General features: G+C 35.4%; 1 protein-coding gene and 1 pseudogene across 1 annotated transcript; both read right to left on the bottom strand.

The window, feature by feature from the left end:
* Nucleotides 1-609: 609 nt before the first annotated feature.
* Nucleotides 610-7,015, bottom strand: LOC125835474 (probable disease resistance protein At4g27220; annotated as a pseudogene).
* A 1,709-nt stretch (nucleotides 7,016-8,724) lies between these two features.
* Nucleotides 8,725-20,207, bottom strand: LOC125835481 (uncharacterized). The gene is made up of 11 exons (XM_049514615.1): nucleotides 20,080-20,207; nucleotides 19,272-19,354; nucleotides 19,095-19,170; nucleotides 18,899-18,966; nucleotides 15,268-15,343; nucleotides 13,469-13,590; nucleotides 13,216-13,299; nucleotides 12,387-12,533; nucleotides 10,261-10,369; nucleotides 10,026-10,145; nucleotides 8,725-9,092 (listed from the first exon to the last, which is right to left on the bottom strand). Exons 1-11 carry the CDS (start codon nucleotides 20,165-20,167, stop codon nucleotides 9,019-9,021), a joined length of 1,047 nt encoding a protein of 348 aa, XP_049370572.1. The 5' UTR covers nucleotides 20,168-20,207; the 3' UTR covers nucleotides 8,725-9,018.
* Nucleotides 20,208-20,990: the final 783 nt, after the last annotated feature.

Here is a 20,990-nt window from a genome sequence, read left to right as displayed (position 1 = left end):
TCTAAATCATATATCACCCTTTCGAGACTCGGTGTACTCATAGGAATACAACTGAGAACACTTTGAAGGCCATCAAGAAAATTGATAAAATCATGGAGGAGAGACATATTACAAAGAGGTTCCTTAGAGTCGACATGGTTTAGTTTCTACGATTAGCACTTTGTGTTTATGCATCTGATCTGCAAATTATTCAAACACACAAAAGCCAACAAATTCTAGTATAAGAGAACTCACAAATTGAAGGAAATGATAGAATCTCATATGTCTGAGTGGAATTTCAAATAAGAATTTAACTTGTATACACCGGCAATGTAAACAACTTTTACTTTATTAGTGTATTTTACTGGCAATTATAATGTAGATCCGCCTCTGCTTGTTATCTCCATCACGAGCATCTTACGCTACAGGGGTGCTAGTTCTTGATTAATAAGATATCAAAGGGGCCTGACAAAACGTAATAGGCTAGCACACGCTGTTTCTTCAAGCTTTGCCACTTCTTTCAAAAATCAATAAACAGCGGTATAGGTATCAGGTGATGTTCGAGCTAACTCGGACTATTTCATCAAATACTTATTACCTTCCTAGCTAGCTTTGGATTCATAGACATCACTAGCTTCTGTCATAACTAGGTCCGACTTCGTTGCCATCACCAGCGCTTTGTTCCTGGGATCAGAGAAGAGAGATGACTAGCTTAGTATGTACAACATGTACTTAAAAGATAAAAGACTATGCTGATGCTTTAGTTTTCTAATTGAAAATATTTGGGGGCAGGTAAAAGGAAGTTGTTTATACTGACAAACATAGATTAATATTTGAATATGGTTATTACTATTAAGTATGCAATAGAAAGCACAAGAGTTAATTAGATATACAGCTAGCGGCACAAGACAAACCTTAGAATTGAACCTCTGTTGTGTCCATTTATTCAGATCATCTACTTTCACCTCATCATCATTGTTCACACTTTCGAGACTCGGTGTACTCACAGATATTCCCTGTTGAACAAATGTCTTCATTTCAGGGCAGTAATCAATCAACACATACCTGAGAATTGGAATTTCAAGAGTACACTCCGTCAGAAAGAAATGCCCCAGCTTTGGCAGCCTTTGAAGCGTCAGATGTTTCAACAGGGGAAATAAGGTCATGATTCCTTCTCCTTTTTGTTCCTCTTTTGTGATCACTTCTTCCATTGAATCACAGTCTGTAATGTCTAGTTTCCGGAGATTCAGAAGACCTCTGGCTACTGATGGAGACATCAAGTTTCTCAATTTTCCACAATTCATTATATGCAATGTTTCAAGTTTGCTGAAGTAGGCAGTTGGAAGTTGGTGAGAGCATAGAGCACTTATGCTGTTAGCATCATAGATATATAGATATTCCAGGTTGGGACAAGAAACCTGCAAATACACAAATTTATAAATCAGTTATATTATTTAGTCATGAATTGGACCTTTCTATTTCTAATCATGCAGAAACTAATAAATGAATATTCTACTTGAATTGGAAAATACATGTATAACAAAAACTCCTCCTTTAATATCTGATAGGAAGGACTCCCTTGCTGAAACCAGGGTCTCAACTATCTCCCATCTTGTATAGTGTCAGTTAAAGGATACATTTATGTATTATGCCCAAAAAGAAAATTAAAAATTAGTCTAACACTAGTAATAGTAGAAAAAATAGACATTGCTTAAGTAATGATCTTTATTCCTCAAGTAAGGTAATATTCCGACCAAAAGAAGGAGTGTAAGGTAATATTTATACATCTAGCTGCACAAGACAAACCTTATAATTGAACATTGCTTTATTGAGATCATCGACTTTCACCTCATCATCATTGTTCACACTTTTTAGACTCGGTGTGCTCACAGATATTCCCTGTTGGACCAACGGCTTCATTTCAGGGAAGTGACAAATAAGCACTTTCTTGAGAAATGAAAATTTTAGAGCATGTTCCGTCAGAAAGAAATGCCCCAACTTAGGCTGCCGGGCAAGCTCCAGATTTTCCAACAGGGAAAATAAGGGTTCATTCATCATGATTTCTTCTCCTTGTTCCTCTTCTGTGATCACTTCTTTCATTGACTCACAATCTATTATATTTAGTATTCGGAGATTCAAAGCACCTCTGGCCACTGATGGAGACATCAAGTTTCTCAATTTTCCACAACTCTTTACTTCCAATCTTTCAAGTTTGCTGAAGTAGGCAGTTGGAAATTGCTGAGAGTATAGAGCACTTATGCTGTTAGGCCCCCAGATAAGTAGCTCTTCTAGGCTGGGACAACAAACCTGCGAATGTTGAAGTCCTTGTATTTTATATATATAAGGGATGAACGTTCAATATAGCTTAAAGTACAAATCCAAAAATGAACCATATCTCATCTAACGTCAAGGTAACAGGAAGTGAAAACTAAAAAAAATTGCTTCAAGTGTCAAACAGAAATAACTATCTAAAGATTACTGGAGTATTACTATTTACTAGCTAAAATGAAAAGAGAGCAGTGATTAGTTATACAGCTAGTGGCACAAGACAAACCTTAGAACTGAACATGGCTTTATTGAGATCAACTACTTTCATCTTATCATCATTGTTCACACTTTCGAGACTTGGTGTACTCACAAATATTCCTTGTTGGACAAATGTCTTCATTTCAGGGCAGTCACTAATATGCACTTCCTTGAGAAAAGGAATTTCAAGAGTACACTCCGTCAGAAAGAAATGCCCCAGCTTAGGAACCGTGTAAAGCTCCAGCTTTTCCAACAGGGGAAATAAGGTCATGATTCCTTCTCCTTGTTGTTTCTCTTTTGTGATCACTTCTTCCATTGACAGACAGTCTCTTATCTCTAGTTTCTGGAGATTCAGAAGACCTCTGGCCACTGATGGAGGCATCAAGTTTCTCAATTTTCCACAATTCGCTACATACAATGTTTCAAGTTTGCTGAAGTAGGCAGCTGGAAGTTGGTGAGAGCATAGAGCACTTATGTTGTTAGCCCCATTGATATTTATCTCTTCTAGTCTGGGACAACAAACCTGCAAATATATGTTTTTAATATCTCAAACACATTTTAAAAAAGGCATAATACAAAAACATGCCCTTTAACTTAGACTCAGCTCACATCTATGCCCTTCAACTTTGGGTGTGCATAAATAGATACTTTAACTTGTATTACGTGACATCCTGCATGGCAATTTAGTGTCCTACATGTATTATTCCGCATAGGACGCATGTGTCTACTTGTTCAATTTTATACAAGTTTAAGTGTTTACTTGTGCACATCCAAAGTTGGAGGGCATACATGCCAACTGAAGCTAAGTTAAAGGTTATATTATGTAAATGCCTTAAAAAAGAAAGAGACTTTGTGTAAGTAAATATCTTTAATACTCAAGTAAAAGGTAAAATTTTAATTCATAAAAACTGAAAAAGTAAGATGGTTTCATGATAAGAAGCAAACCTTTTCATCAAAAAGAGGACTTGAGTGAGTGATGGAGTTGTTGGCTGTAGGCCAGAAATTTTGGAACTCAGGTAAGTAGTGGAATAGCATTTTCCGTACCCGAGGGAACTCAATGCCCTCAACAGTTGTATTGCAAAAGTGAGTGAGGCATTCCAGAAATTCAAGCTTCAAGTCATATAAATTCGGGAACTTGATTACTTCATGTATCCTCCTAGAGATGTTCAATAAATGTGTCACTAATTTACAATAAGAGAGGCGGAGATATTTTATGTTCTGAAATTCATTCAGCTGCAACTCAGTCAACACATTATTAGAGCCATCTCCGGTTGAATCTACAAATTCGCTCTCCTTCAACAGGTGGCAGATCCAATCATCCAATTGGGCGGTCTCAGTGACCTCTAAAGAAATAACCTTGTCATAATCATGCATGCTTGAACCCACTGTAAGAGCATACCGTGCCAACTTGGAGGAAAGGCTCAAGTGACTGTAGATCACATCTACGTAATGTCAGTGAAGTTAATCTTGGTAAGGATTCCAGTTCCCTTAAGGTGGAGTAACTACAATATTCTACTCCCACCATATATAGTTCCTCCAATTGAACTAGCCTTGATAAGACACCTGCTGAAATCCTTTCAAGTCTTTTATACTCATTCCGCAACTCCAACATATAATTAGATTGGTCAGTTTTCCTATCTCCACTGGCAGCTCCTCTAACTGAGAACCTCTTATGCTGAGAATTTCTAAAGTGAAAAGTTCCCCGATAATGGATATGTCATCCAACATTAGATCACTCAGACACAGCGTCCTCAAACTTGACAACCTCTGAATGGATGCTGGAAAAGGCAGAATGGAGTCCGCATATCTACTCAGGCTTAAGACATTGAGTTTGCCCATGTCATTAAAAAAATTATCCTGTAATTTGAATGGCTTTTTAAAACAGAGTTTCAACATTAGAAGCTTCAGTTTTGGGCAAACTATTGGTCTAGGAAGCTCATCAAATTTATTTGCAACAATTGACATGTGACTGAAATGCTCATAAGTAGTTCTTCTTGGGAACTCTTCCGAGTTCACATGGTGACTTACCATAAAGTTATTCTCTCCCTCGGATGCAATACTTAAAGCCATAGCACGGACCACATCATGCATTTTGACATAATTTTCAAATGAACCTTGGGACAACAAGAAACCGTCTTTCAATATTTCTAACAGAAGACACACCCTATCTCTAGCTTGTTCTAAATTTTCAATTCCCCGAAAGATGCGAAGCCCACTTCCATATCCAAGTAATTCTTCAGGAGAGATATTGCTATCTTCCTCGAACAAGGAACAAAGCAAAAATAGGTACTTGGCTTCATTACTTCCCAAGTAATCATAGCTTAGCCTCAGAGGTTTATACAACTCTGTGGGCACTTCAGGGATACTTATTGTTTCTGCACCACGTAATTGTTCAAGGGCACAGTTCCATGAACGCTTGGTTTTATGCTTTTTTAGTGCTCTTGCAACTGTAATAATTGCAAGCGGCAGCCCCTTGCATTCTTTGGCAACCTCTTTTGCTATGCCAGAGAAGGATCGTCGACTGAATTACCAACTTTCCGCCTGAAAAGGATCCATGCTTCCTCTTCATATAAGGTTCCAACTTCCATGATCTTCTGAGCTTTCATTTCTTCACAAACAGATCGGAAACGCGTTGTGAATGTCACTTTGCACTGATGTTTGTGGCTGCTACCCAGGGCCGACTCAACAAGATTGGGGGCCTAATGCCAAACATTAAAGAGGGGGCCTAATATTTTTTGTTAATTCTTTTTTTTTTCAATTCAAAAAAAATCATCTATATATTTATTAAAAAACTATTTTTCTAGCCTTTTGGATGTGAAGTCATTAATTAATGTTTTCTAATCAATTTGTTTTAGTAATTTCTTTTCAATTGATAATATAGTTAATGCATTCAATCTCACATTGTTGATCTTAGATAAGATTTTATCAATTTTAGTTTCGAAAAACTTCTTTCGATCGAGGAAATAGTTACAGGAATTGTTAACATTATTCTATAAGCAATATATGCATTAGGAAAAGAATCAAACCTTTTTTTTGATTGAGTATTTCCATTAAATCATTATCTTCTACTTGTATTATTTTTCTTAATAATAACTATAACAAGAATATATATACTTACTAACTAAGAATATCAACAATAACAAAATTTCAAGAAAATTATAAAATAAAGTTAGAATAATAAAACCTAGCTCACGAATCTGAGAATATAACAATATTGAGATAGTGTTGCATTCCTTCAATATAATGATTGCTTGTTGCACTTCTTAAGATTTTGAAGAAGACACTCAAAAGCAAATTTTGTTCTTTTTTAACTTGTAAGCAACAATAAATCATTCTTTTAGGAGATAGTTCAATATTGAGAATAAAAATAAGAAAATAGAGAAGAAAAAAGATGAGTATAAGGTAAATAATAATATAAGGTCAAATTTTTAGGAGATAAATAAGGAAACACAATTTCCCACTTAAGGAAATTATTTTCAAAAAATGTTTCATTCCCTTAAAAAAGTAGGGAAAGCTAATAGTTATTTTGTTTTTTTTTTTATACTTCTTACATTTTTTTTTAATTTTAAAATACATATAAATTTAAGTAATATGTATAAGTATTTTTTTTAAAATTGGGCCCCCAAAAAATATGGGGCCCAAAGCGATGACTTTAGTGGCCTAGTGGTTAAGACGGCCTTGCTGCTACCGCTGGGAATTCCAAGTTTCTCTAGTTCAAGAGCCTTCCAAACATCATCCAATATTATAAGGATGCAACTGTTTTGATCCATTAACCTTGAACGCAGCATATCTCCACGACTCTACAAATCATCCCCTTCTAATGTCAGCCCAACTCCTCGTGCGATCTCACCCTAAATTCTTTTCAAGTCATGTTGTTGATTGACAATTACCATAACAACATCATTGAACAACCTTTCTTGTGTCGCCTTCTGTCTGATTTTCTCAGTCAGTGTTGTCTTACCAACACCACCGAGTACCACATATCCCAATAATAGTTACCCCGCCATCTCTCAAACCCCTTCCTCTTGCAATTTTCTGGAGCCAAACTCCTCACCAGTGTAACTAGGTATAGCTTCAACTTCAACAGGTGGTACAGGATAGGAGAAATCCACATAATTGTTGCCTTCAGTTTGAAGACCAATCACATCCATTACAATTTCCTTAGATCTCTTGCTTTGCAAGTAACGCGACTTCAAGTTTGGACACCAACCATAGAAACAACCTCAGCTCTACGTCGCAATATAGTAGCCACACCAGCAGTAATTGTATCAACATGAGTTGACCAACCCTGGATGTTGGGAGAAATGACATGTAAGTTTCTCCGGGCAGCTTCCACTCGTAGCTGAACCCCACTTCTGATATTCTCCAGCCTCTCAAATTCATTATCCAAAGATGTGATGTTGCTCTCATAGGTAAAGAAATATCCAATCTCTTGCACAACTGACTCGATCAACCAATCTGTGACTTTGTCCACAACTTTACCTAAGAAATCCATATCTATCTCCGGAGTTCAGTAGCTAGTGTAATAAAAAAAAATCTCTTTTTTTGACTGTTTTCTGTGTAACTGGGAAGTAAAGGTTATATTAAATGAAAGCTGAAAGAGCAATAATGGAGAATTTGGTATATGACATTGAAAGCTAAAAAAGTAGTGGGAGTGTTTGATTAGATAACATTTCAAAAATTCGGATTCCATATGGAAGACAAAGAATTGTAGATAATAAGTAATAGGAATATTGTTTGCTTTTGGAATTTTTCCCTCTAAAGTGGAATCATATTCTGTATTATTGAAGTCTCATTTGCAAATGATAATGAATTGATTGTAAGAGGAAAGACCTCTTTAGTTTTCCAATTCGCAATCGACTGATCTTAGTAATTTTAGCTTAAAATAATAATTTTCCAGAACAAATGCGTGATGAGATGATTTTCAGGGAATTGATCCGTCTTGTGACGTTATTAACCGTGTTCAGATGAAGTAAGTATGAATAATTGACATAACATGAAATTGAACATATGGTCAAGTAAGTAAGCAGAGGACGATAAGAAAGTAAAAGAAGGAATCAACTCTACAAACAGACATAACATGAGGAACCAAATAAGATAGAATCTGATGAGAAAGACAAGATTGAAATGAAGAGCTTGAATGGTCATTGGATGACAACCAGAGAGCTGAGAAGCAAGATTAAATAACCCAATAATCACTTCAGTATATAATCAGCTGCTATATATATATCAATTTTATAATTATCTATATATTAAATAAATAAATTTTTAATCAACTTTAAGTCCTACCTAACTATTTTCTCAAGCCCAACTCAACTCCTATTAAAACCCTAACTCCATCAAAATTCATTATTTTAATTTTACCTGCACTACCTCACATTGGATAGTCACACTTTCTCAATTGTTGAGACTTGAGGTAGGGGTTATTTTTTTCTATAAAAATTTGATCTTAGGCGCATAACGATTTTTAGCCAGAAAAAAAATTGATCTTTGCCGTGTTCCCTCAACAAACTTATTACTTCCTAACCGGAAATAAAAAACTCATGATTGTCATATATGTTTCCTGTTGAGAGTAACAATCAGATATAGATTTAGATGAGGAGGAAGATATTGATCAATTTAGAGTTGGTTATTCTAAATTGATCAATATAAGGGCGACAAAAGAATCAATCTAATTCCATTTGGAAGTGATGATAGTAAACATTCGTCATTATGGATTGGAACCTTTTGTATTCTTTTAGATATGAGGTTAAAGTTCATCTTTGAAGTTAAAGCATTAAACTCCAAGCTAAAAATTTAAGAAAGATCCAAGTCGTCTGTTCAGTAAGCATTTATACTTGCTTCACTCGACTGGGTGTAGCAGAAATTGTATATTCTGGAACTAACATAACCATTGAGCAAGCCAGTTAAAATCAGGAAGCAAAGAAAGTGTTGATGCTAGAACATAGATCACTAATGCGCGAAATATTACATGGCATGAACAATGATAATCACAGGTATTCCAGAGCGAGCAAATGCAACTTGTTATGAAGGAGCCTCTTGCCTTCAACCGATCCTATTACTAGAAGAGTAATCAAGCATGTGTTCAGATCAACTGAGTTGTGTATGATGAATTTAGCCAGTAACCAAGTGATGAGAAAAGCAGATGGATGATTTAAGAGGTGTGTATTGGGAGCCTTCTCCAGATACAGCAAGTTTTTCCAGTAAAATCGAGCAAGAAAAGCTGGAAATGTTCATCTTCTTTGAACTACAAACTAGATTATGTTACAGTGACCAGTAAGTAGAACTTTTCTCAGACTGCTAGAATGGCTTGGGTACAGCACGGTATATTTGTGTAAAGTGCTATCAAAATTAAAGGATAAAAAAGTGAGAGAAAAAAATACACAGGAAACATAATATACACAAGCCTCATTTATCGATCTCCCTTGTTCACCGCTAAAATTCCCATGTATAGTGCAAAATCCCTGACTGAATATTACTTTGTAGTGCAACATGTCACTAGATAACTTTAAATTACCGCACAAGGCTTCTGCTGTCTTTCTTCATAACTGCTTCAAGGAACCTGAACATCCATTTATCTAGCATGCCTATTATACACAAAACATTACGTAAGTATGTGAGAATTGTGATTGGATCAATAATCTCCAACTAATTTCAAGGTCCAGTTTCTTCCGTGTTTCAAGAATGTGTGATTAGATTAATATTTCCAACTAAATTTAAGGTCCAGTTTTAAGTGTTTCAAGAACGTGTAATTAGATTAAAGATTTCCAACTAAATTCAAGGTCCAATTTCTTAACGGCAAGAAACAGTCCTTAGGGGTATCCCCCAATTCCAGACAAAATGAGATCTTAAGAAGAAGTCAAACGAATCAGGTGAAAAAATTGTTGTTTATACTTAAATTCACAAAAGCCTTCTCAGTTTAGTGTAAATAATGTAGTTCCTTCCTAGTATCAGACTCCTTAGACGACTCTATTGATTTATTCTCAGTGCAAAACAAAGGGGTCCCAATATTAAGCCACTATGACTGTCATAACCACACATAAAAATCAGTACCTACTCAAAAGACGCAATATAAACTCCAAATCATTGGCAGATGCCAGGTCTATACTATTCCAGGAAATAATGAGAATGGAGATGTTGTTTGAATGGAAGATCCCTCGACTGAGAACATAGAAACAAAGATTATAGAACATGGGAGAATTCCCAAGGCATTGGTTAACTCTTAAAAGATAATCTCCCCAAGAAATTAGCATTCCATTCTCAATATGTAAGAAAAGAAAAAGTACAAACGAAGACTCAAAATCATATTTACTGGCACCAAAATATATTTAAGCATTTTCCACACACCCCAGCAAATGATTAACAAATTCTTCACACAAAACAAAATGAGCATCAAGTTCAGCCTTCAAATGACAAGATTATACATTCAAAAGGAAGAACAGAATAATAGCAGAGACTTTTGGTTTATCAAGGAATTTTATACCTTAAATAAATCCTACAGCTAAGTATTAGAGGCAAACCTGTCAAGGCAAAAGTACCACCCAGTACTGCACATAACCGAGTGATAAAGTGCAGAAAATTGCGACGTTCTTCTCTGATGGTCACAGTAATTGGTGACAAATCATATAAGAAATATACAGCTGCATTGAGTGGGAAATACATTCAATAAGCAAAAAGTACAACAAGAGAAAAGAAAAGAGCAGCAATTGATAGAAGGAATTAATCTGTCGAGTACTTAAGACTTTAGAGAAGCACCTGGCCATGTCCGATCAAACTCATTGATGGGAGAAAAGTATTCCGATACAGAGAATTGATTAGTTGGCAAAACTTCTTTTGATAGATACCTATATTCAGTGGGAACAATCTACACGACAAAAAGCAGAAATTCAAAATGCAGAGAGGCAAAGGAGAGCCAAACAATGCAACACTAGCCTTCTAAGAAAAAACTTGGTCAGGAATTAAGGTGACTAGACCTTACATTTCACCATAATTTAAGGAAATCCCTCACTTCTGGTTATACTTAAGGACAATGTGACGGAGGACACTAGCAGATACAACAACAACAATAATCCCACAAGTGGGGTTTGGACACTAGCAGATACCTGGACAAGAAATTACTCCTGATATACAACTGTGTATTTAAATATTAGCTCCCTTGGTCTGAATACAGGTGTCACATTTAGTTTTGACTACTCGACTACTAAGGTAAAAGTTGAAATTCTATCATATTTAAATTAAAGTGGGTCCACAAGTACAGATAAAGTTCCGACTTCAAAAAACTGGAATACTGTTAAGAGTGCAAATAGGTCCCAAAATTGACCTTTTTCTGATACGAAAGTAATTAAGAAGTATTACAATAATATTTTTGAAAAAAAGTTCTTATTTCAATTGGATACAATCTTGAACAACCTGAAAAAGGAAGTAGGACAAGAAGGAGGGAGTTGATCATATCATCATATCATATCATTTATCATATCATATTCATTCATATTATATATATATATATATATATAATATATGACTAAAAGTGGGAAGAAACTAAGTCAAAAGTTGGATTACGAAAATACCCCTTACCTATTAATTTATTTTCTTAAAATCATTTAAAAAATATTTTTTTTCATTAAAATCAACTTCATAACTACACCTCTTCATTTTCATAACTTCTATTATAATAATATTCATTAATTTTGTGCCTTTAACTCACATTATCATCTTAAATTGACATTATTTTCTACTTCTTTTTAGCTTCCATTAGTTAAAAGAACTTTTCATTTCTTTTACCTTCTATAAAATCAATAGTTTTATCCTTTGGGCTATTGTCAAACTATTATATGCTTTCTTTTTTAAAAATGCTCAATATTTGGTGTATTCTTAGCACTTTCTGCAACAAAGCTATATTTTTTTTTATATTAGTTTCTTAGACCTTTGTTTTGCTCTTAATAATTTTTGTTCTCTTTTGTTGTTTATTGTTCATTGCTTGCGTTTTCAGTCTTCAGACTTTGTTTTATATTATGTGACTTGTTTTGCTTGGTCACCTTTCGAAATTCTCGCATTGCTCAATTGCTTCACTACCTTCTCTATTAATTTAAGAAATTTGTACTAATTAGTATAGAATCATGTGCAGCGCACGTGTTCGAGAACTAGTGAAATTATATGCAGTTACAATCATCTTTTTTAGCTAAAACCATTTATCTGCTGTTGACGACCCTGATGCAGAAAAATAGTCTCCTCAATTTCAGTTCAAAGTGGAACAGAGATCATGCACCACTGTGAATGTCTCCAGAAACTACCATCACCCATTTGGTGTAGCTCCATAAGCAGCACTAAAGCTAATTAAGTTATTCTGGGACTGTAATTACCAAAAAAAGGAAATGGTCACCTAAGGATTAGTCTTTCTATTTAATAATTTTTTGGTAATCGAGAAATCCCCAATAGCCGGTAGCACATGGCTAGAAACTCAATAGATAATGGGCTCGCCCCTCTACCCTTCTATTTAATGTTGTTGCTCTATGGAGAATGCACCATCTTATGACCTGTATAAACCATTAATTGGCACATATCCAAGTATAGGCAGAAAATCAGATAGTGAGCTCCTAATTACGAAAGATAAGTTCCCTACAACAACAAAAAAATTGAAACTGCTGTTGTTGAGTTAAGTTACCTAAAGCTTAGCTCATATCTCTTTTTCAAGTCCACGAAAATGACAGTTAAAAAACTAAACTAAAATATAAAAAACAAGTACAGAAAAATGACTGAAGTGTGCAGTTGCACATTCATTTCCTCAGTTCGAGAAATATCTATGGCTATGTCCAAATAATGTAGTTTTAAACTAAACATCAAATATAATGTCCTTAATTTCAAATGAGGGCTACAACTCAAACCTTAATATAATATTTGAATGTTCCACTTGCCCCACGCAGAATTCGTTCTGTTCCATCAAGTGGGTTGTGACCACCAGGATATTTGGGCCCAAATGATAAATCATGGATGATATGGCTCACATTGACATGAGTAGTACCTCCAAAAATCTGCAGTAATTAAAAACAGATACAAACAGGAGTAAGCAAGAAACAGGAAAACAAATCTGGTTTCTATAAGAACTTCCAATCAACCAATTCTTAACAGGTTGTTATTTTCAAGTCTACTTAAGTTCCACTTCAAGGAAGAAAGTAATGTACTTCAAAACAGGGACCAAAATTTATGCAGCAAAAAGGTTTTAAAAATGTGGTTTACTTGATTTACCTGTGAATTAAAAGTATATGGCCTGCCGTTACAAACTATTCAGCAACTCAAAATTGTAACTATATCATCGGACTATATCTAAACACTTCTCTTAATGAAAATTAATTAAGATCTAAAAAAACTAGCTCCGAAGATCACAAGTACACAAGAAATATCAAATCTCCAGCGACAAATGGAAATTTAATTTTTAGCTAAACCACCAAGATATAACTCAATTAAACTATATTGGATTCTCAGACCTTTGAGAGGTTTAAATTCCCTACTTCCTCAGAAAATAACTTAAAAGTAAAAAGATTCTCAAAATTTAATATTAGCATCTTCCAACTAGAAACCTTCAAAGATCAGTAGCACATATATAATCAACAATAACAGAAAAGAAAGTTAAATGGAGCAGTCAATATCTTAACGGGTTGTTGTATCATTGCACAAAATCATACAATAAAAGAACATAATTCCAAGAGATCTAACCTTTTGAGCAACAAAAATGTTTAACCCATGAACAGATATATGGAAATTTCCGGCAACACGTTGGACATCCAAAACACCATAGACCTGTAATAAGCAAATACAATTATCATTTCTTATTTAGCCCAAGGGGTGTATCTGGTACTTTCAAGGATAAGGATACAAAAAAATTTCCTAATCTTATTTCTGAGGTATAAAGGAGAAAAAAGGGTGTTTACAAATAAAATAAGCAGCTAAAAATGAAAGAGGCATGTACTCTGCATCCCTCCCCATGAGCCAATGCTTGCTTGACCTTCTTAATCAAATTTTCAGCATCTTGATCGAACCCTTGCATATGGGTTTTATTATCCGAATCATCGTGATGGTCTTTGTGATCATCTGATCAAAGTTGTCATTTTAGAACCATGCTACATTGTTATTAAACATATAGGATATTTTACATCCAAAACAAAAAATAATGCAAGTTCACTAATGTGAGGACAAGTAGCTTCTCTTCCCACCAAATACTTGGGGATGCCCTTGGGAGCCAAGAACAAAAAATTGGAAGTATGGAGTGAAGTTTTGGAGAGAAGTGAAAGGAAGCTGACAAGGTGGAAGAGTCAATATCTATCCCTGGGAGGTATATTGACTCTCATAAAATCAGTTCTAGATGCACTTCCGACTTATATGCTAAGTCTTTTTCCACTACCAAAAAGAATTGGAAAGAAACTCAACAAGCTGAGAAGGGTTTTCCTCTGGCAAGGAAATAAAGAGAAGCAAGGATACAACCTGGTTAAACGGGAAGAGGTGACAATGAGCAAAGCACAAGGAGGTCTGGGCATTAAGAATTTGAGTACTCACAACACCAGTCTGCTGCAAAAATGGTTGTGGAGATTCTGTTGTGAAGATATGGCATTATGGAGGAGGTTTATTGCTGAGAAATATGGCCTACAGAGCAACTGGATAACTGAAGAGGTGAATGGCACTTTTGAGTGCTCTGTATGGAAAACCATCAGGAGAATGTGGCCTGATTTCAGTGCAAAGATGACCTTCAGAGTTGGGAATGGTTTGAAGACCAGTTTCTGGAATGAGACCTGGTTAGGTGATGTAAATCTGAGGATACTTTTTCCTGATCTGTACATTATCAGTCTACAGCAGAATGACACTATAGCGCAGATGTGGAGCCCTCAAGGTTGGGACCTTATGTTCAGAAGGGCTCTAAATGATAGGGAGGTTGGAAGAGTAGCAGACCTACTGCATGCTTTAAACTTTGTTTCCAGGCACTGTCACAGAAGCCAGACAAACCAGTTTGGAGACTGCATAGCAGAGGGGTTTTTACAGTTAAGTCATGTTATTGGGAGAGGAATACCAATCATCTTTTGACAACAGTTTGGCCCTGGAAATTAATCTGGAAAATTAAGGTTCCTTTAAAAGTTGCATGTTTCACTTGGTTGGTAATTAGAAGAGCTTGTCTCACCCATGAAGTGCTACAAAGAAGAGGTATACAGATCTGTTCAAAGTGCTACATGTGCAGACAGAAGACTGCAGTAAATGGTCATTTGTTTCTGCATTGCAAGATAGCTACAGATCTGTGGAACATGTTCGTTTGTATACTCGGGGTTAACTGGACAATGCCCAGAACCACTTTTGAGGTCCTAACACACTGGCAAGGAATCGGAAAGAGAGGATCAAAAGAAGACTGGTGGAAAAATATCCCTGCTTGCATATGGTGGACACTATGGAAGGAAAGGAGTGGGAGATGTTATGAAGGAAAGGTTAGCAGCTCACAGGAGATCAAGATGAGATGTCTTAGTCTTTTGTATTTTTGGTGTAAGTAAAATTTAGTGGGGGAAGTAGATAGCCTTGTGGAGTTTAAAAGCCAATTGTAAATTTAGTTGTCTTTTTGGATTTGAGTATGATGGCACCCCCTGGGGGTTTGTAAATCCCACCTCATCTATTTTGATGAGTTCTTTTGTGTGAATACAAAGTTACCTATTTCAAAAAAACTAATGTGAGGAGAAAAAAACGCGCACGCAATTTATACACAGAGTCAAGAGCAGAACAAAAAGGCATTACCATGTTTATGTTCCTTTTCCACAAGGTCTGACAGATACTCAGTTCCAGTAATGTGGCCATCACTGTTCAAGCGAAGCTGCAAAAACTCTTAACCATTAGCAAAATGCTTTCACAACTCCGGAAAAAGGTAGGGAAAGATTTAAAAAAGAAAAAGGATATGTGCTTGGACAGGGCATAGGAACTAAGTACTGCAGGAGAAAACAAAACTCCAATATGAAGTGAAAGGCAATAACAAAATCTCTACTGAACTGTGCAACAGAAGTCGGTTAGGCCAACTCAGATTTTGCAAGTGAAGGAGGTCCACTAGTTCTAGATAGCTACCTAGCATGAATGAGAGACTAATATAATCATTAGGAATATTCTATACAGTATTTTAATTATACTCTAGACTTTTTTTGGGTAAAGTGCAAAGCTTGTAGCTTGTTACAATTTCAGACAACACTAACTTCCCTCCCGTTCTCGTAACTACACTACACTGCTGGAGTTTCCAAGATTCATCTATCTTTATACAAACCTCCCCACCTATAAGGTATACATTACGAAACATCTAACCACTGTTATCAAAGGCAAAAAGCGCAAAAAAGCTCTAAGGTTTATTGGGGCTTTAAGTGCAAAGCGCAAATTAAGCGTGGGCTTTAATGAAAAAAGGTGCAATGGGAGAAAAAAATATGAATATATATGTTATGTCCAAGACTAATAATTATAAACATGAATGACAACTATATGACCAAAGAAATTGAATTTTTTTTATGATAAAGTAAAATATCAATTGTTTAGTGTCACTTCTTCAGAAGAGGTTCATTGGCAAGGAAAAGTTTATCATTGATGACGACACTGAAAGCACATAAAGCAAGGTGAAGCGCACAACACATTTTGAGCCTCGCTTTAGGGCTTAAGCATGCTTAAAGCACGCCTTCGACTACACTGCATCTAACACACAAATTTATTCAAAAACATAAAAGATTTGAACTGGAAGTGTGGTTTAAGTAAACAAGGTTTCTTTTTTTTTATGACCGTGGTGTCAGGGCCAACTTTCGCACAACTCGACTAATTCCACGGGATACATGACACATTCCACCAACATCAGGTATCAAGTAACTCTGTCCTCCAAGGTTAGGAGGATGGGAAGATCACTTATTTCTTATTGTCTCCGTGGGATTTGAACCTAAGACCTTATGACTCTCAACCATTTCATTGACCACCAGATCACACCCTTGGGTGACATATAGTATTTTTTAACCTTCACTTACTTTATGTTTATTAAAAGCTTCTTTCCCTGTTAAATAGGCAATAGGTTCAACAATTTCGAAACTAAGAAGCTTAACTTTTATGCTTTTGCATAAATTTCTTTTTAATACAATAGTGTCCGGAGCCAACTTGCACGCACCTTGACTATTCCACCGGATATTTGCTACCTCCCACCAACACAAGTACCTATTAACGATGCATATTGTGGCTTTAGCAGATGAAAAGAAATCACCTAGTGTTTTTTGTCTTCATTGACTACTAGGCCACATTTCTTGAGTGTTTTTATGATTGGATAACTCCAACATTACTAAAACAAGTTACTAATGAATTTAATTTTAGAAGCTCTCTGTGATTATGTCAAACTGGAATAATTGGTGTCAAAGCAAAGAGCATAGAAAAGTGTCAAGGTATATTTGGGACCTTAAGCACAAAACGCAATTTAGTGTAACAAAATGCAAATGAAGAAAATATAAAAAGTATATATGTGTTGCAAGAAAAGAAAATTAAGGGGAAAATACCAAGAAAAATCCTTTAGTATTCTAAATGCAAGGACACAATAAGTTTCTAACACAAGTTTAATGACTAATTTTCCTACACAATTTCTAAGAATCATGATAAATCATGTTCCCTTAAAAATTGATATTCACTTTGCCAGATACATTTGTCCCGAAATTCATATGCCTCAAAAGTTCAATAGAAAACTGACAATTCAAATGGTCATATGCTTTTCCAACTCTAGTTTGCATATAGCACCAGATTTTCTTCTTTTTGTAAGTATTGATCAAGGCATTCATTTGCTACTATTGTTGCATTAATGAGTTTGGCTCCCTTTTATGAGTGCATTTTGATAACTAGATATGAGTTTTGCTATCACCTTCTTCAGCCTTCTCTGTCAAAGTGTTTAGAAAAAATCTCATACACTTCCCAATAGACTAACTGGTCTAAAATCTTTAACTGCCACAACTCCTTTTTTTATTGGGCGATAAAGCAATGAAAGTAGCATTAAAACTTCTTCAAAGGTACAATTCAGGTTGAATCACTCCACCATCTTCATTTATCATCCATGACAATTTTCCAACACTTTTGGAAGATAAACATATTAAAACCATATGGCTCGAGAGCCTTGTCCCCATCAAACTGCTTTATATACCCTCTATTTCCTCTTCAAAAAATGGTCATAGTACCCAATTTTTTTTCTTCATTTTGTGTATTTGTCTCCAACTGTTACCAATAGACACCTTGACTTCTGCCTTCAGGATATCTCTTTTTTCCTTGCAATTTCCTCTCGCACTGAGGTGATTGTTTCCTTCTCAACTATTATTGCATTCTCATCAACTATGGCTCCATTAAAATGACCCAATTCTTCCAGCCTGTTCAAAGCCTTTTTCTTTCCTTTCTTCCAGCCAACGATACACCTTATTGTTCCATTTCTTAATATCATTTAACTTCCTGGCAACAATAGTATCTAGATCACAACTCACCTTGTTTGAGTTCCACCTTCACTCCACAAGTTCAATGAAATCATCTTTATCAATCCACATGCTTTCAACTTAACCCCTTCCTTTGCTCAAAACACCACACTCAGAACCAATTCATTGATTTACTAAAATCGGATGGGCTATATGAATCCTCTGTGCCTATTACACTTTATTTAAGTCCATTTATTCCAATACTAATTACTAAAAGTTTTTATCTTTTAATACAAATTTTGTAGTTCACTAAAACTAGAGATTTTCAAAATTTCACCCCTATCCCTGCAGAAACATACTAGTCTCTAGCCAGAAAGACAGTGAATCTAACATAAACAAAAACAGCTTGACAAAAAGAACAACTCTAAGCCTTAATTCTAACCATTGCATTGCCAACAGTTTAAGTATAACTTGTAACCATGAACACTCGAAATTTTTTTAATAGTTCGGTTCTCTTCAGATGCTAATATGTAATTAAAGCAACTAGCCAACATAAAAACGTCAAACTCAGAAAAATATAAGCATGAAATACTAAGTGAAAACAGAATAACTGTTTTTTTCTGTCATACCCCACTAATGCTGCATCTTACCCCTCTCCCCCCCCCCCCCCCCAACCACCACACACGCACACAAAACAAACACAAAAGAGGAAGAGAAAAACTAAGAAAGATATTCTTTTTATCAAGAACTAAGAATGATATTGTTACCAGATTAAATCTAATAAAGGTACAAATAGTTGCTAGTGAAGACACTACAAAAGTGAAAGCATGGTTAACATACTAAAATCTACAGATTTATGCATCATCTTGTCATGCGAAACATGGTCACTTTCTTTTCAGTTTGATGGGTAGAGCACTTCTTTTTATGATAGGTAGGGCAGAACACTAATTTCTCAAATCAAATAGACCAATTACCTTCCATATGTTTGTATCAAGGTCTACTTCATGCTTCCCCGACATATCAATAGCATCCACACTTAGAACTACCAAGGTAGAACAAATTGGTCAATGTCTGAACTCTGAAGCATTTAGATACTAGGTATTCACAAAGAAAATGAAATCTAAAAGAGCGTAAGCAAACATAGACCAGAAGGGGGGTTATTTATCTTACCATCACAAGGTAAAGAGGGGAATGTCATATTGATGTGTATGGGAAGAGTCTCTCCACGTCTCAAGTCAACAGCCATCTGCGAAAACATAATTCAGATCAGAAACCTTTAAATTACACTTAAGTGGGACAGAATAAAGTAAACAATAAGAGAAGCAAAATTGAAGAGAAGAAAAAAACCTGGTGAACTGTAATCGTATTAAGATAGTAACTCAGTTCATGCAGAAATAATGTTGACATGATAACCAGCCCCACAATGGAAACTAGTGAGTAAAAACCAAAGGTGTAAAGTTAGTCAAGAATCAAACCTAAAGAAAAGATGCAGAATATAGTAAGCATATATCTTCTAACTGGACAATTCTAAAGTAACGCCAACAGAAGTAACTAGCAACAGTTGCAATTCAGTACCAGGCCCTTTGCATCAATAGGTTAAAATAGTCTAATGAGAAAGAATTTGTCCACGTTCGTAGTTGCAATAAGTTTTCTTTTTTAAATCGAGATTGGCTTGGTCTGTTTCAAAATACGGTTAAACAACATGTTAACTAATCGAATACGATAAATTGGATTGGATTTGACCGGGCGTAGGGAGCAACTTTGACAAAAGGACAGGAAAATCTTATAGAATCAAACAACCAATGAACAAACAGATGTAGCATCAATAACTTTCATGAACCAAAAATGTATCTCCAAAATTCACAGCATAGATAAACATAGTCTAAGATCAACTATCTAGACGGACACTAGCTAAAAACAAATATGCACAAACATGAAGTAGCACAACTTATGGTGTATGCAAATATTTAAATGTAGACACAGTTTAGGATATTCAATTCACAGCCAACAGTTCTAATTACTGCTTCTTTTGAAACATTAAGACAACTTTTTCTTTGTTCCAGTATATACAAAAAAAAAAAAAAAAAATTAGTCATGATCATCCATCCTAGCTACCCACATGAAGAGAAGACATGTAGTTAAGAGATAATAATACCAAAGGCCCCAGATTTAGTCTTTTGTAACAAATGCTCTTCCGCGCGTGGAAAAGCATCCATGGCTCTTAGAACTTGCTTCACACCCATCTTTCTCTATTTTCTACAACTGCAAACAACCAACCAATCAATTTATAAGCTACTATGTCTAAATGATCAAAGCTAAGAAAAAAAATACTACATCTCTGAGGAGGAAAATTAGATGATTTGAAGCAAATCGAATGATTCAAGGAGTAGTAAATTGTAGAGAGAGAAAGTACCTTGAAGGAGAGAGAGTGAGCGAGAGAGGGAAATGGAAGAGCAGGCTGATGGAGCTCAGGGGAAAGAGGAGGAGAATCCGATCTCTGAAACTTCTTCTGAGAAGAAAGAAAACGACGACGACAAAGATGCAGCGAGAGACCAAGAAAGACTTTGCTTTTCTATTGGGTTGGGCCATTTGGAGATGAGCCCAATTACGAACAATTTTTTGTTTGAGAAAACTTACGTAAATTTCACTAGTTTATGATGAGGTAATTATTTAGATACATTCTAATTTATAATATTACAAATTTTACTATATATTGGTGCATCCTGATAATATGTATTTCGAGATACATGGGGTCAAATTAGATGTAATTTATTCTAGATATAGTGTATTCAAGTGAATTTGCATATTTATGAGATACATAACAAATCTCACTCGTCTCCCTCCCATCCCGCTCATCCCTTTCATGTGTATCTGATATTCCAGGTACATGCGAATGACATTATTTACATGTATCAAGCTAGTGTGTATCTAGCATGATGCACATTTAGGATACATGACTATCTTGTTAATTCGTCTTCCCATTTCACTCGCCTCTCTTCCTATTTTAGTGTATCTGGTAGCAAGAATATGTGTATCTAGGTGTGTCTTCCTCAATATATAGTAGGA

Source organism: Solanum verrucosum, unplaced genomic scaffold (genome assembly GCF_900185275.1).
Source record: "Solanum verrucosum unplaced genomic scaffold, falcon-dt-bn FXZP01000040.1, whole genome shotgun sequence".
NCBI lineage: Eukaryota > Viridiplantae > Streptophyta > Magnoliopsida > Solanales > Solanaceae > Solanum > Solanum verrucosum.
This window is presented reverse-complemented; position numbering and strand designations above follow the sequence as displayed.

What these genes read in the sequence shown, in the direction of transcription:
- LOC125835481 (XM_049514615.1), bottom strand. Translation starts at nt 20,167, where the DNA reads ATGGGTGTGAAGCAAGTTCTAAGAGCCATGGATGCTTTTCCACGCGCG. An exon ending in TTGATACAAACATATGGAAG is followed by an intron (nt 15,344 to 18,898) that starts GTAATTGGTCTA and finishes GAGTTTTTGCAG; the next exon opens with CTTCGCTTGAACAGTGATGG. An exon ending in TGGTACTTTTGCCTTGACAG is followed by an intron (nt 9,093 to 10,025) that starts GTTTGCCTCTAA and finishes TGTGTATAATAG; the next exon opens with GCATGCTAGATAAATGGATG.